At 56.7% G+C, this 16,762-nt stretch overlaps 1 protein-coding gene across 18 annotated transcripts in view; it reads left to right on the top strand.

Moving 5' to 3' along the window:
• SRCIN1 (SRC kinase signaling inhibitor 1) overlaps positions 1 to 16,762 on the top strand; it is a 181,919-nt gene that overhangs the window by 61,348 nt on the left and 103,809 nt on the right. Inside the window, exon 1 of one of the 18 annotated variants that reach the window (XM_030541444.1) lies at positions 1,206 to 1,769. The exons of 16 other annotated variants lie outside the window; for them this stretch is intronic. In XM_030541444.1, coding sequence (XP_030397304.1) covers positions 1,736 to 1,769 — 34 coding nt within the window. In that variant the 5' untranslated portion in view covers positions 1,206 to 1,735. Of the gene's footprint in view, positions 1 to 1,205; positions 1,770 to 16,762 lie in introns of those variants that run through there. One more of the 18 variants, XM_030541442.1, reaches the window with a different exon arrangement.

Genomic DNA, 16,762 nt, shown 5'->3' on the forward strand with positions numbered 1-16,762 from the left:
TTTGCCAGATTCCGGTGCAGGACACAGCTAGCTAGTGCAGCCTGGGGGTCGCTGGCCCTGGCTGTAATCCCGGGGGCCGTCCTAGCCATGCCCATGTCTAATGATCCTTCCTTTCTCTCACCCTGTGGTTGTCTGTTTAGACTGTAAGATCTATGGGACAGGGACCGTTTCTTGTGTGTTTGTACAGGCCCTAGCACAAGGGGATGCTGAGCACAGCTCGCGCCTCTGGACATCCTTGTAATGTCAATAGAGAGAAAAATCCTGGTGTGGTAGGGTGTGAAATGACTCAGTGTGAGAGGGGGGATAGTTAGTTTGTACAGGGGAGGCAACAAGTTTGAGTGAATACAGCGCTGACTAGAAGGCAGGACTGCAGGGTTCCTATTCCCTGCTCTGCCACTGACCTACTATGTAACCTTGGCCAAGTCACTTTCTCTATGCCTCAGTTTTCCCATCTGGACAATGGGGATAATCCCCCCTCCCCCAGGAGTGATCTGAGGATTAATATTTGGGAAGCGCTTTGAGATTTCAGCTGGGATCTGCTGTGTGCAAAGTATTGTCGGTCACTTCCCTTGGGGTGGTGGTGGGGGGGGGCTGAAGGCAGGATGTGGAGGAAGCCCATCAGGTTGCTGTGAGCCTGGGGGTAGGATTATCCCTTCTGCTGCCTCCAGCACACGCAGGGGCAAGACTCCGCCTGTGACAGCGAGCGCAGCTGCAGAATCATGGCGGGCTGGCGGCACCTAGCAATGGGAGCTCCCCCAGCATTGCAGCCTCTTGAGACTAAGCCCCCAGGGCTCACATGCAGCATCTTGGCCCTGATCTCTGCAGTGAATTGTTTCAGCCTGGGAGGGCGTCATGCCACAAAGGCTGGGTCTGGATCTGCCCTTGCCCAAAGGCCAGGAGTGTTTGGAGCGGGGGTTTCAGGCTGGGCCTGCCCACGACAAGCTTGGGAGGGAGAGAGAGGAGCTTTGCACAGCTGTGACAAAGCAGGAGAACAGGGCACTTCTCCCCCCAGCCCCATATGCCCCTCCCCAGGCCTTTCTCCCAAGGGTCCAAGCTGGAGCTCAGCTGGAGAGCAGGGTTCTGCAGGCCTGCGGGGACTGTGTCTTTAAGAGCACAGAGCCAGCCTTGAATGCAATCAGCTCCGCCTGGGTAGCTGCGCTCCCGTTCCTAGCACACAGAGCTCCCCGCTGTTGGCCAGGGGGTGGCGAGGCTGGGGGCACGCAGGCTGTGGGAGGCCAGGGCATGGGTGTGCATGGATGCCTGGCACCCAGCCCGTGTGACTCGTTCGATGGAACGCACTGACATTTGAGAAGGAAAAAAAAAACCCAAAGAAACAGAGGTAGCTTTGAAAGGACCGGGAGAAAGAGAGACACAGCAGGGGAATCTAACAGGGCAGAGGGGAAAAGTTCCTCAGCTGCGAGAGGATGTGAGCAGAAGGGCTGTCCGGGAGCCGGAAACATGCCATGGACTCTGGCAGGGAAAGTGGGGCAGCAACCGGCAGCCATGGAGACAACCTCGCAAACAGCCGGGCCAGCCTGGCAGATCCCCCCTCTCTAGCTCAGCGACGGGAAAGGGGGCTGGAGGCCGGCTGGAGCCTGGCTTCCGCACTGGTTCCCTCCTGCATTGACCGGCGAGGAAGGCCGGCTCGTGCCCTCCCACCCGGCTTTCTCCAAGGATCAGATGTCGATTGAACGTGACAATCGCCGCGTGGTTAAACGCCGCCCGGTTCCTGGGCATGCACTTGATCGAGGTCAGTGCCCCTGTAACAGGTTTGTGACAGGCCACCTCGCTGGTCGCTTCCCATGAATATATGTTTAATAATGAACCGCTCCTGTCGTTAATTAACATAAACAGCTAATGGACCTCGAGATGTCTCCTTAGATTTAACTTGACAGAGATGGTGTGTTGCTTTAAATGCCTGGCGATTAGTAAAATCATATTTAATTTGGTTTGAACATATGCGACGAAAGGCGTGTGTGTTTGTCTCACAGAGTTTGGGTCTTGGCTGGGAGCTGTCCCCTGGTTTCTCTTCAGCCCCATGCAACCTGCTTCGCATCCCCACGGCACTTCCTCCGCAGCGTCGCTGAGGTTTGTGCAGTGGACCTGGAGAACAACCGAGCACAGTCTCCAGCCCTTGACACAGCGGCAGGATGGTATCACGGCCCCCCTCCGTTGTCTTTTCTCAAGACTAAACACTCCCTGGTTTTGAACCTTTCCTCGGCCTGCAGCAAAGTTACATTTCATGGGGGTGGGGGCAGAGGAAGTTCTGGGGAAGGCTCAGATGTGGGGGAGGGGACCCCTGGAAATGCCCAGGTGAAACTGACAGCTCAAGGTGAGCTCAGAGCAAGTAGACAGCAGCAAAGATCGTACCACGTGCGATTCCAAATGGGGTTCGCTCCATCCTGGGGCGTCTACTGCTGAAGGTCAGGCTGTTAGGCGGGGAGGCAGGCGCAGTTGCCTTTGTCCTTCTTTTGCTTGGCTAAACCTAGCTGGCTGGACAGCTTCTAATTGCAGCTCGGGGGAAGGATGCGGGTCCAGAGCCAGGTGGATTCGGTTTGGTTTTAGCTTCTAATCATGCCCCTTCCCCTCTGCTGTCCCCTGCAGCAAGAGTTATTAAAGGCTGGAAGGAGCACTTTAAGGGCTGCTCATCGGGGATGGCAGATATAAGGAGGGACAAGATCTGCTCTGGGTTAGCAGTGTTGTTCATAGGAGCCCTTTGCGATCTCCAGGGCTACATGCCACCGGGACAGGCTTTCCCCTAGCATCTGAGAGTGCGCGCGAGAGAGAGTGCATTGGTCTCAGAGCAGTTCTTCAGGCTTGCTGGCTGCTCCAGACAGCTGGCTGCTGTGCGGAATAGATAGCAAGCGATGTCTGCACCCGGGGGAAAATTCCCACGGGTTCCATCATGGATCGCTCTCAGTGAAGCGGGGTCAGATGGGCCCAGGAGGGGTCACCACTTTTGGTGGCCGCTGCAATGGGTCATGGAGTTGCATGGCAAGGCGGCGTTGTGGCATGGGGGTTGCACCATAGGGACATGATGGGGAGAAGCGTGGCTGCAAGGCGTTCCTGAAGCGGGTGTATGTCTGGAGGGGACGGGGGGAGACCATCGCCTCCATGGTTCCCCAGCGCTATCTCCACCACCATTTAGACTCACCTCCCTGTGAGCGCTGGCTTCCTGTCTTGACGTTAAGCCCCTTCTCCAGCTCACCATGCCCTGCCTTTCACATTGAATTTCTTACTGTGCAATCGCCAGCCTCCATCACCTGCTTGCCTGCTTTTCTCATTTGTGCTTGGGAAGATCATGCCAGCAGGGGCAGAGGAACGTCATGGGGTGGAGAATGTGTCCTGATGTACAAGTGCCCCTTACAGATGGAGGGGACAGGAGTGGGCCCTTCCCCTAGACCATCTGAAACACATGCTGCAGTGCCCCATAGCTGAGGTGGGGTTTAAGATGGACCAGACCACGTCTTTCCCATCAGTATTTCATTGGCACTTGCCAGAGGCAGGCTGTAGCAGACTATCAGGGTTGGAAGGGACCTCAGGAGGTCATCTAGTCCAAAGCAGGACCAGTCCCCAACTAAATCATCCCAGTATAACAGCAAGTAGGCAGCAAAGCCATCCCAACCTTCCAGCTCCCCCCTAGAAACCAGAGCCAGTTCTGCCCACTCCTCTCTGTACCAGTGCCGAGCTCATCCCCCAGCTAAAACCAGGCCTCTCCTGCCCTCCCTCCACTCAGCATCACGCGTCCCCATTTTACTGATGGAGAAACTGAGGTACCCAGCAGTGAAGTGACTTCCCAAGATCATGTAGCGAGGCAGTGGCAGAGCTCTCCCAGTCTCCTGTCTCCAAGCCCCATGCCCTAGCCACTGAGCTTCCTCCTCTCATTATCTGTATTATGGTAGGGCCTAGGAGAGCTGAACTGAGATCAGGACCCCATTGTACAGGGTGCTGCACAGACACCTCGTAAGAGACGGTCCCTGCCCCAAGGAGCATACTGTCTCACTAGAGAAAGGGTGGGAGGAAGGAAAGCTACTTATCCTCACTGGGGAGCTGGGCGGTCAGAGAGAAGTGGCCAGGTTGTCAGAGGAGCCCCAGGCTGCATTTCCAAGTGCTCAGGCAGCAGCATCCACCCTTGAGCCCAGATACTCAGAAGAGCTCAGCTCCCATCTGGGCACCTAAATCAGGGCCAGGCTTTCCATAAGAGCTCCGCACTCTGTGCCTCCCACTATGACGCTGCTAGTAAGGCAGTCAGAGGGGCTCCTCTGCTCCTGATGTGCTGAGCTCTTACAAACCTGTCAGCTTACTTTGGCACTTCCCTGGGAGCTGAGATCTCTTGCAAATCTCCCCCAATGTCACTTGCCCAAGGTCATAGGGGAAGTGTCTGGCAGAGCCACGAAACTGAACCCAAATCTCCGGTGTCCTCAGTCGGTGCCTTACCGCAAGTCCCCCACCTTGCTTGGCTTGAGACCCAGAGGGCTGGCTCTACTGGAATACAGAAGTTAGCTCGGTTGGCCCTAAGCTCTCTCTGGGTATGTAGATTTGCTGGTCCTTGCTTGCAGATGCATTTGCTTTTGATGAAGTGCAGCTGTGCAGTCAGAGCCCCCTCGTCAAGCTGCTGCCAGGCGGCTGTCAGCGAGCGAGCGGTTAGCGTGACTGTGCTGATGGCTGTGGATTAGGGGACGTGATTAGCTGGCCTGAAAAATTTGCACCAAGTGCATTTGAACAAAAAAGAAAAGTTCCTAACCCGATGCGGAAAACCACCTTCCCCATCGGAGAGGGAAAGCCCGCCATGCCGTGGAGAAGACATCTCCAGGTGCCCGTTCCCTGCAAGTGCTGGCTTCCTGTCTTGATGTTAACTGCTCACCTCACCCTGCCCTGCTCTTCACATTTCATTTCTTGCCATATGATCGCTGCCTCACGCCCTCGTTTGTCTGCCAGCCTCCTATTTGTGCTTGGGAAGATCATGCCAGCATGGGCAGAGCAGGGGGTAGGGGGGTCGTGGAGGTAGGGCCCTGGCCAGGAACTTGGGATCAATTCACTGCCTCGCCCTGTGACCTCGGACAAATCACTTCATCTACCCTGGGCCTCTGTTCTCCCACTATGAAATGGGCATAACACCTGCCAGCAACGCTGTGAGGCTAAACTCCAGGAATGCTTGAGAGGTCCTCATGGGAACGAGGGATTTCGAAGGTCTTAGCTAGATCCAAATGCTTTCTTGTAAAGGCGTCAAGCTCTGCTGTGCTGTGACACTTTCCCTTCGCTCCTGAGGGGGCCGGTGACTGCTGACCCCTCCCTGCTTGGCCTGTCTATTCCCGTTGCATTGTGTCCCCAGGTTCAACTCGGAGCTCTCTGGGGCAGGGGTGCCTTTGTGTGCGCAGACACAATGGGGCCCAGCTCCTGGATGGGAGTCCTGAGCTGCCACCGTAATAGAAACAACAGGCTGCCCCCTCTCCCCTGTGGCCAGCTGGAGGTTGGTGAGAAGTGCTTGTGAGTCTGTGGCATGTCCCAGCACCGCTGCCATCTGGGGCAGAGACAGCCAGCCCCTGGTTGTTCCCATTTTTCTTTTCACTGGAATAGGGACAGCGGCCTGGCTCCAGTTAGTGACTCCGTTCGGTCAGAGTGTCCTTAGGGGAAGGAATGGCCCTGTTGGGAATTGATTTTTGCTCTCTGTGTGCATCCTCTCCAGCCCCCTCCCTCCCATCTCTTCTCTTTTGATCCCTCTTGTCTTTTCCTCACCCGCCCGGCAGCCTCTGCTAACCAGGCTGGATGCAGAGCAATGCAAGGCCCTGCCCTGCTGTGGCGAGATACGGCGCATCCCGTCAGCTCTTCGAGGGGGCTGATCCGGCTGAGTTCCCAGCAGCAATCTGGATGCCCCAGTTTGCGCTCAGCCACAGCCAGTCCAGATTTGCTTGCCATCAGCAGCTCTTGTGGAGTTTAGTGTGGCTGTTCTGGGCTCCTTGTTCCCCTGCAGGAACTCTCAGTAAATTTCCCTTCATTTTTTTTTTTAAAGCATTCCAGATCCACCCTGGGAGAGGCAGGGCTGTTAGAAAGCAGCCATGGGGGTTAGTGGCTCGAGCAGAGAATGGGATCCAGGAAACTGGCATTCTGGTCTCCCCTCTGCCACTGACTCTCTCTGCAACTTCAGCCAAGTCACTTACTGCTCTGTGCCTCAGTTTCCCCACTGCTAGAAAGGGAATAATACTGATGAGATGAAGGGCACGATAGAAACCCAGATTACTCCAGGTCCCCAACCCCCCAATGTTGGCAGTGCCCCTGCATGGACCAGCCCCTCCCCACCCCCCAAGCCTGTGTTTTAAAGATAAGCTGATGAAAAATGGATAATAACTAGACAAACAGACCTTCCCCAGGGGACTGATTGGGGATGAATCAGGCCTTTCAACTCCCCCAGAGCATTTAGTGTCAGATCATTTTACAGGTGGATCAGAGGGGCCACCAGCCTTCCCTGCCTGGCTTCTGAAAGGAAGCTCAGACCCTAGCTTCATCCAGCCCAGGTTTCGGTAGAGATGGCATGGACCAGATCCAAACTGGTGGGAATGATGGAGTTCCATAGGGAGCACTTTATGGGACTTGTGTATTACTGAAGGTACCCTGCCAATCTGCAATGAACAGCAAAGCTTCCTCTGACCTTGGTGGGGCCAGGCATCCACCCCTAAAATGCTCTGATTTGTAAAGTAGTTGCAAAAGGATTTTGTCCAGGGGTCTGGTCAGGGGGTCTGTAATGGGGCAGGACTCACCACCGCGACGCCTCCTGCTGGCCATCCTGGGAACTAGCTCTCATTTCTCCAGAGCACCTTCATCTAGTGGTGTCGCCCATCGTCACTCTCACCTCCACCTCTAGGACCCACGTCACTCCCCAGACCACAGCATCCTCTTCTGGAGGCAGCCCTCCAATTGTGCCCCACCCACTTCTTTCCCCCTTGCCGGGGGGGCCCAACACTCCCCTCAGAGGCAAAGGGGGGCAAAGGCAGGGACTGGACCCAGGCCCACTCTCTACTCTGGGTCTCTGGGACCCTACAGCCGGCAGCCACATACTGTCCCTTCTACTCCACCATCTGTTTCCCCAGGGCCACTTCCTCACAGCTCCAGCACCTTCTGCGCCCTTGTATCAGGGCTTGAGTCTGGAGCTCCCTCTCCCTTGCCCAGCACTGCTCTGTCCATGGTGCTGCCTCGCTCAACCTTCCCACCAGGCAGGTATCCGGTATCCGGTCCCGGTCCCGGTCCCGGTCCCGGTCCCTTGGCCTCCAGAGAGAGACTGCCCTGGGCTGCTCAACAGCCTTTCTTATATGGGCCAGCCTGACCCTGATTGGCTGCTCCATTAAGCCTTCTTCTGATTGGCTGGGTTCTGCACCGCCTCCTCTTCTTTTGCCTGTGTGGGGGCAGCTACAAGCCTGAACTCAGAACTTTGCCATTACTGTATGTAATTGATTCCAGTTAACCAATTCTCATCTCTATCTTTTTCCTTTTATGAATAAACCTTTAGATTTTAGATTCTAAAGGATTGGCAACAGCGTGATCTGTGGGTAAGATCTGATTTGTAGATTGACTTTGATTCTTTGGGATCGAGAGAACCTTTTTTCTTTTATTAGGGTGTTGGTTTTCATAATCATTCATCCCCATGACGACTGGCACTGGGGGGGATACTGGGAAGCTGGAGTGTTTAAGGGAATTGCTTGTGTGACTTGTGGTTAGCCAGTGGGGTGAGACCAAAGTCCTCTTTGGCTGGTTGGGTTTGCCTTAGAGGTGGAAAAACCCCAGCCTTGGGCCATAACTGCCCTGTTTAAGCAATTTGTCCTGAATTGGCACTCTCAGTTGGGTCCCGCCAGACCCGCATCGTCACACCAGGTAAACAGGGTCGCCTGGGCCTGCTCGCCTCTCTTCCATCCTCTGGCCCCCTCTGGCTGGAACCGTCTGGTCAGGTCACCAGGGTCCTCTCTTCTCAGCCCATTGTCCTCCCACTGGCCAGAACTGTCCGTGACTCCCGAGCTGGGCCTCCGGGCACCAGGTAACCAGTCGCTGGGGTATCCATTCTCCAGGCCGTTGACTGGGGTCCCAAGTTCTGTCGTAGGTCCTCTGTAACAACAAACTCCCTCTCCCACCTCCTCATCAAACCAGTAACACCCGGGGACACTGAGTCCCACCCCCTCTGCAAACATTGGAAAAAACAAGGAAAAACCAAGAAAACCCCCCTCACTTCTTCAGAACCTCCCTGTCACAGTTTGGCTACTGGGTTGCCTGTGTTTCCCAGTCACGGCTCTGGAGCCAGGGGCGGCTCCAGGCACCGGTGCCCCAAGCAGGTGCTTGGGGCAGCCAATGGAAAGGGGTGGCATGTCCAGGTCTTTGGCGGCAATTCGGCAGCAGGTCCCTCGGTCCCTCTCAGAGGGAAGGACCTGCCGCTGAATTGCCACCAAAGAATGAAGCGGCGGTGATAGAGCTGCCCCCGAAGTGCCGCCGAACGCGCCGTTTTTTCCCCCCGCTGCTTGGGGCAGCAAAAACGGTGGAGCCGGCCCTGTCTGTAGCACCAGCAATCAGCATTCCTGGTGCTACGAGGCCTGAGCCTGGGCCTGGAAATAAGGGACATCAGGGGGTGATGGGGAAAGCTGGCAAGTGCCCCAGGCGGAGGGGAGAAAGTGCCAATCTCCAAATCCCTCCCCTCCTCCAGCAAGAAGACGGGGCAATAGAGGCTCGCTGCTCCACCTAGCTCTCCACCCTCTTTGGAAACAAGGTTGTGCTTCCATAGGGCAGCATGTGTGCTGAGTTTTCTCGAGCCTCAACTGTAGGCCAGAGCAGGGGCGATTGGGCTGGGAAGGTGGGAAGTTGATCCCGAGCATCCATTGATTCCCACTGAGGGTGAAATCCAGCTTTTTGGATCCCCATCTCTCAAAGGCACAGCCAGGCGGAGTTTCCATGTCTCCTGCTAGGAAGGGATGACAAAGGCTTGGCAGAGCAGTTTGCTGAGCCTCCTGGAAGGGAACAGGCCACAGCGCCAAAGCCGCTCCTGCGCCATTGCTGTGCATCCGACACCCCAGAGAAAGGGCCATGTAGGGCCTGGCCGGGCTGATCTGCATTGTCCGTGTCTGCTGGGCAGCGAGCCGAAAGCAGAGCCATGCTGCGTCCTGTGTGTCTAAGGGCTGTAAACCCTCATGCTTCAGGGCCTAAGGCTGCCAATAACTGCTGGGGATCAGGAAGGAACTTCCCAAGTGGTCATGTTATTCCATAGTTGTCCTCTAGGGGGATTCTTGCACCGTCCTCTGCAGCATCTGGCACTGGCTCTAGCTGGAGACAAGATCCAGCCCCTGGTTTGATCTGGCAATAACTGAGTTGTTCCAGGAGATGCAGCCCCTGATCTCCATTGCTCTAGGAGCAAATGGATCGTGCAAGACTTCTGTGCACTTTCATTCTTCATATTGCTCTTCCCTCCTCAAATAAGGCAGCCCTGGGGCTCACGGGGTGGGGGGAGGGTTGTGTTTGTTTTAAGGACGCAAACTTTCTCTTGATGCTCATGTGCTGGGACAGACCCATTCGAGCAGGCAAAATATATATACACAAGCCTACGTGCGCGGCCTCCGCTCGGGCTCACGCACAGAACACAGTGAGTTCACTGTGGATGTGCATCCAAAAGCCCCTCACAATCCCAACCCTCTGCAGTCACCCATTAACCCACCCCACGATGCACACTGTGGCGTGGGGTCACCCCCTGCAGTCCTCGAGCAAAGGGTGTGGTGGTGGAGCCATGTAAGGATAGGGTGCTGGCTTGGCAGTGATTGTGGGTGGCTGGGTTGGTGGGTTTTTTTGTTTAATTCCCTCCTTGTGCTTATCTCTGCCAGGCAGGGGGATGCGTTTGCTGACAATTCTCCTCCAATGCAGGCGGCCGCTGTTCTCTGTCTCCGGAGCCCTGGCCTTTAGATCAGTCTCCAGGGCTGGTGCTTCAGAGATAGACCTGGGCACAGCCTGGTTGGCTGGATCTCTGCAGCACAGGGGAGTGACTCCTGAGGCTCAGAGATAAGGATCCATACAAGCCGGTCCCAGGGGATTGGAGCACTTCAGATTTCAGCTGGGCAACAAATTTTACTGCCATCGCAGGCGCTTGGGTGCACCTCCCTCCTTGACTTCATAATACGCATTATTCTTCTGGGGTTTTCCGTGTTGCCCTAGCGCCCAGGGCCCCGTTGTGCGAGGCACCGCCTGGGTGGTGGTCTGCTGGTGATGGGGTGTGATATTCAACAGGCACGCTGGAATCAGGCTGCACAAGCACTCGGCTATGTGGAAATAGATGGCATTTTGCGGTGAAGGCATTCGGCGTCTCTCGGCTCAGTTCCCGGCTCCACCACAAATTCCCTGTGTGGCCCTGGGTGAGTCTGGGCCTCAATCCCCGCTCTGTGAAGATGCTGCTATTTCCCTACCCCAGAGCAATGGGTTAGTGTTAGCAGGGTAACGACTTGAATGTTTGCAGTAGAGCCTTAGTAATAGATAATTCGCCAACAGTTCCTCTGCCCCACTGGATACCAAGAGGATCTGTGTGGACAGAGGGTAAAATTGTCTGGTTCTCAATGGCCAGATTTATCACAGGCCAGTGCTTCTCCACTTCTGCCATGCCAGGGCCTCACTTTCCCTCCTGGAATCCCCTGCCAGCTCGCTGGGATCTAGCCTGGACCCTCTCCCGTTTAGTAATAAGGGCAGGCCTAAGTGGTTTCCATCCCTGACACCTGCCCCTCACCTGCTGGGGTTCCCAACCCCCAGGCTGAGACCCCCTCCCTGCTCTAAGGACAAATTGGAGGCTTTTATGTCAGGTTTCCTGCAGAAAGGAGACTGTGGCTGCCGAACCCAACACCAGGCCACGTTTCTTTGCAGATTGACTTTAAATAAACAGCTCCGGCTGTTGAAAACCATTGGCGCTAATCAGCTCTGTTCAGCGCGTGGCAGGGTGATGGGATAATGGGAGCTCGCATTCCTCATCTGATTCATTTGCATTCTAATTTGCTCTTCAATATGTTTTTTGATTGGGGGAAAAAAAAAAAAGCTTGTCGGTGAGACCAGGCGAAGCTTTGTGGCGGCTGATAATCGGGCAGCGCAGCATGGAGCATTCTCAGTATGGCCTCTCGCAGCGGCACTGGCTAACTCGGGGTCTGAGCATTGCTTTAGATGGAGAATTTCTGATCAGCTGGTCAATCAGCAGCAGAGTGGACAAAGCACTTGTCAATGTCCGATGGGGACCAATCCTGCCCGGGCGAGGAGAGACGAGTGGGTATGTCCGGTATTCGGTTAGCCCCATTGCTGCAGTATCTCGCAGCCGTTCCTGGATCTCTGCTCATCACGTTCCTGCGATGGAGGGACGCGTTGTCCCACTTTCACAGATGGGGGAATGACGAGTAGGGTAGATTAGTGACTTGCCCAAAGAGCTCAACCCACGTAGCCTGCCTCCCAGTCCTGTGCCTTGCATCTCCAGCCCAGCCTTCCTACCCTGGACTCAACGGACAGTTAGACCCATTCTAGCTGCGAGGCTGCGGCCTAGTCTCAGCCACTGTGGGATACTGTTCTGGCCATCAGCCAAGCCTCTGGAGAAGACGGTTTGGCAGGAGCTGTGTGTGTGAACAGTTTTCCACGCCAGGTCCCTCGTGCACACAGCCCAGGGCCTAAGGGAGGGCAGAGCCCAGGGCCTGAGTGGGACTAACCCCAGGGTGCCGGGCAGTGCTGAGGACGAGCACTCTGGGGTGCCATAGTTCGTCTGGACGTTGTCCTCTGGAAGAGGCGGCTGTGGCTAGCCGAGGTGAAGCCAAGAATGTGCTCGTTAAGATGCTGCCGCCCTTCCCCGGAGTAGCATCTTGTCCTGGGAACAGGCCCCGTTCACCATTGCGGGGCACCTCGGGTAGCCATTTGCACAGTGGGAGGAGGATCCGATAGTGCTTGTGTAAGCGGTGGCACGAGGGGCAGGGCCCATTGACTTCAGTGGCCCTGCCCAGCGTGAGTGAGTCCGACTAGCCATCTGCGGGGTCCTGCATGCAGGGCAGGCTGAGGCAGATGCTCGGTAACTGGCTATGGGTGACTCCCACAGCGGGACGAGAGTTACTATGGATATCTCTCCTGCCGGGCTTGTTGCCTGAGCTGCCATCCCAGAACGCTTGTTAATGGCGGTAATAAAAATACTTCCTCCTTTCCAGGAATCGCAGCGGGTGGAGAGGGGCTGGGTAGCAAAACAATCTACTCCTCGGGGTGGGGCGCACCAGGAGGGGCAGACAGCTCTCCGGGCAAGGCTCCAAATACAAGGGGAAATAGTGCACGGTGGGTTTAGAGGAGGGCATTGCAGAAAGATGCTGCCCTGGGGCACCCTGTGCAGGGGGCAGCTGCAGGGTGTTTCTGGGGCTGCATTTTGGGGAGGGCAGGTTCAGAAGAGGGGTGCCTGACAGTAACTTCCGCCTCCTGCCCAGTAATTCGCAGATCCAAGCTGTTTAACTGTGAAGGGAAGGCCGAGGTATTATTTTGCCCCAGTGCCCATGCAGATTGCTAATTAAAGGAGACGTTACCACATCTCCCGCAGCAAATCTCCTGCCAGCTGGACTGTCTGAATCGACTGCCCTTTCCAGCAGCGTCTCTGCCCCTTGTCTTGGTGCCAGTTTCTAATGGGCGCTGTCTTGCCAGCAGTGCTTTGACTGGCGTTCCCCAGGATCATCAGCCTTTCAGGTCGTCTGGGTGAGATCCAGCCTGTGTCACCATTGTTTAATGGTCACCAACAATCCTGCCACTGATGCTGCCCGAGGTAGATCGGAGAAAACCTGGGTCACTTGCATGGAGGGGCCCCCCGTCCCTGCCCTGCCCTTGTCTAGGCTAGCGGGCAGAGGTTGGCTGGTAGGAGAGCAGGGCCCCTAGCTGCTGGCTCTGGCCCTGAGGGCAGCTGCCTCCTCTGGTAGCAGTGAGTGGGGCTAGCAGGTCCCCACTGGCCAGCACTCCAGCCCTGAGTGTGAAGGAGCCCGGGCAGGACAGGACAGATCCCCTAGTGCCTGTGGGCCGAGGTGGGAGGGGGGGAGCTCACTCACTTTCCTAGGGCAGCACGGTGAGCCAAGTCTCTGGGTCGTTCCCCACGAGCTGGGGCTGCCCCGGAGGAAGCATCTTTCCGCAGGAGGCTGTGACACACTCGAGCCCCAGACCGTTCCAAGAACCGCGGGGTGCCCTTGCACGCTCGAAGCACGCCTGGCACCCACACACCCACGTGTATCGCAAGCAGCACATGCGGGAGCCAAATCCTGACCGGGTCTGACTTTCTTTCCCCAGCTCTAAACTGCCATCCTGTTTGATGCCAACCCAGACAGTGTAACAGTATAAGTGGCGGTTCCTCCCGTAGAGCACAGACGGCATTTCGCCATCTTCCGACAATGCACGGCTCCTGGGAGCCCTGGGACGGGTGCCCCGTGGGAATTGCAACTGAAGTGGCTTCATATGGCTCCAGCATGGACATACGGTGAAACCTCAGCAAGACAGAGCGTGTCTCAGTCGAGCTGGGGTGGGCTCACTGGACTGATCTGCTCTGGGGCCCTCCAGCCAGAAAAACCAGCCATGCCATCTCAGCCCTCCCCACAGCTGGCTCTGCCCTTTGGCTTGAAGCACCAGACAGATGGGTTAGCAGCTTTCCAAGTGCAGGGCTGCTTGAGCCGGTTCTGCCAAGCTCATTCCATCGGGAGCGGCTCTGTTCCATTGGGCAGACCCAGCACCAAGGGAGAGGCACTGGGTGAGCCCTCTGGCACAGACGCGGTTAACTGCAGCCCATCAAAACACTCCAAGTCAGGAGTCTGCCCCTCTCCCATCACTCCCTCACTCCGACCAAGTTCCCTCCTCTCACGTTTAACCAGACGGGCTGCGACAGTGCAAAAGGATCCTGGCACAGGACGGTCGGCGCAGGCGCCTCCATGACCCTGCAGCAGCAAAGTTGCACCGAGAAAGAGAAAGTGCTTCGGGGGCTTTGGAGGATTCGGTGGTGCAGGTGGCAGGAGAGGAGAGGGAGCTGGGGGGAACCAGCTGCAGGGCTGCAGGCAGCACGGCGTGGAAGGGGTTATCTCTACAGCAGGGAACTCCAGCCGCTGGCATTGCATCTCCACAGCTGCAGTGGTTCTGAGGGATACAAGTGCATTGCTTTCTCTTTCTTGCTTCCCTAATAGCTGGGCAGGGAGGAATCTTGTAGCTCCAAGGGGTTTCGATCTCTCCAAATGCACTCTCTCCTCCGTGCCGTGTCCTTCCCCTTTGCCGTCTGTTCGCTCCGTTGGACAATTTTTCATGTTCTGCTAACGGCCGCTGCTTTCATGGCCCGCGTGAGCCTTGCTGCCTCATGAAGATTTATGAAGCTGCAGTAATAAACTGTGTTGGAAAGATCCTCTTGCTGATCATCCCCACTGGGCGGCCCCTGATGACATCTCACCAGGGACCCTCTGCGCCGTCTCTCCCCGGCACATCTCGCGGGGTGCTGGTGCTATGGGGCTAGGTGGCTTTTTGGTTGTGTCCCTTTGAGAGGGTGGGGAGATGTAAAAGGAGAGCGATCGCTGGGGCTGTGCGCACGGTTCCCGAGGAGCCAGTGTCTCTCTGAGGCTAGCGAGGAGCAGGGCTGGCGCTGCTGCCTGGTGTTAAGGCAGATCTCACAGGGAGAGGGGCCCATGGCTGTGTCCCCAGCACGTGCCCCATAGGACCCTGGGGCATGGCTCCCCTGCAACGGCTGGGGAGACACCTTGGTCAGCAGGGAAGGGCGATGGATGGATGAATCAGAGGAGAGTTCGGAATCTTCCTTAACCCACCATCTGCTGGGAAGCAGGGCCTCACCTCAGACACCAGGACTCTCCCTGGGATTGCGATTGTCGTCGTGGGGATTCTGCTGCTTGCCAAGGAGCCTCTTTCCATCCTGCCAAGGGAGGGAGTGTGTGTTTGGGGTGGTGGTCTCCCTGCCCACCACCCCCAGGAAGGTGGAGGTTGTGACCTGGAAGCCATCTGTCCTTCACAGCGGCATCACCCTGAAGCCAGCTCGGCGCTCATCCTGTGTTAGCCAGCGGGTAAGTGAGCGCTGCCGGGACGTGGGGGGACCTGCTTGTTCCTGGTCATGTCCCAGGAGAGATAGCTGGAGGAGGGAGCTGTCACCCACCAGTTAACCCCCCGAATGCTCACAGCAGCACAACAGGGGGTGCTGTGAGTTGGGGCGGGGGCATCAGGCCTGCCTGACTGGGAGAGCTGGGGTCTTCTGGAGGAGGCATGAAGCAGAGACGGCTGAATGCTGGCGGGACTCCCGAGGGCGGGTCTCTAGAGGAGGGGCACCAGCCCCCAAGAGGATCGTGTGGTGGGTAACTCCATCCTGTCTCCCTTCCCTGCCCCACTCCGGGAGGCTGGTTTGGGGCCCATTGGCTTTGGGGGCAGCAAAAGGTAAACGGCTGTCAGGACTCGCTAACCAAGCCTGTGAAACTACCGCCTGGGTGACCTGCAGCCAGGGCTGGGCTGGAAATGGGGACCCACTGAAAGGCTGCGTCCCAGCAGATGCCAGCGCTGATGATGTTCCCAGCCCTGAGACTGCAAGGCTCCATGCCTAGGCTGCCACCCGCCTCGTCTCTGCTGCACCTTTAACGAGGGCCCCTTCCGGGCCTGGCTCCATTCTCCTGTTTTCTTTGAAGGAACGAAAATATCCCCCCAGTCCCATGCCCCCAAGAACCTCCCTACCCTGGGAAGCTCGAGCTTTTCCTCTCCCCCTTGTCATCAGGCACGATTTATCACGGCTGGTAGGAAAGCCCGGAAGAACGCTGAGCGGGGCCCCATTGCGCTAGGCTCTGTACAGACATGTTGCAAAGGCATCTCCCCCCCAACTCAGCTTCTGGCCACTGTGGCAGGCTGGTGCTGCACAGGACACCTGGACTCCAGGCCCGTTGCAACCCAGGCTCATGCACTGGAGCCCTGGGCTGTCTGCGCCAAGGAGAAGCGTTCTCTCCTTAAACTTTTTTGCTTAATTATTCTCAGGGTGGCGGGATGCGCTGCCTCGAGTTGGCCCTGCAGCCAGCAGGACCAGGGCTGGGCAGGGCACCATTGCCCAAAGGGCTTGGCAGGCAGTTGAGAGGTGTTGGCTGCTGGGTGGGAGAGAATGGGTCCAGTGGCTGAGTATGATGCCATAGGGACTGTCTGCGAGGGGGATGGGAGAGCCGGGAGGACTTTAGGTGAGGGACAGGACCTAAGCCTATAACCTGAGCCAGGTGGGGGGGAGGGGGTTAGCACCTTTGCCCAGGAAGCCGGACAAAAGGACGGGGCCGGCTGGAGGGGGTTAGTTCAGTTTCGGTTTTGGGCTGGGTGGTTGGAATTCAGGGAATCCCAAACTGGGAACTAAGCTTCCTGAACCCCCAGAAGGACTTGATTGAGGGGTCCTGGTTGTGCCTCCAAGCTCTGCTGTAACCTGCATTCCTGTTGTCCAATAAACCTTCTGTTTTACTGGCTGGCTGAGAGTCACTTTGAGTCCCAGGAAGAGGGGTGCAGGGCCAGACAACCCCATACTCTGTGACACTGAGCAGCAGAGGTGGTTTCAGAAGCTGGAGGTACCATTTGCCTCCATTCAAGCTTATACAACCATCAACTGGGCCAACTTTGTGGCGCACCCCCTTCCCTGCTATGTTCCCACTTATCCAACCTCCAGGACGTAACTTGGGGTCAGTTTCAGTAAGCACCTGACAAACTAATGTGCTGGGGTCAATTGCTTTCCCCACTCTCTGACATGCAGCCACCTCTAGGGTGGAGCGTG

This window comes from Gopherus evgoodei, chromosome 23 (genome assembly GCF_007399415.2).
Source record: "Gopherus evgoodei ecotype Sinaloan lineage chromosome 23, rGopEvg1_v1.p, whole genome shotgun sequence".
NCBI classification, from domain to species: Eukaryota; Metazoa; Chordata; order Testudines; family Testudinidae; genus Gopherus; species Gopherus evgoodei.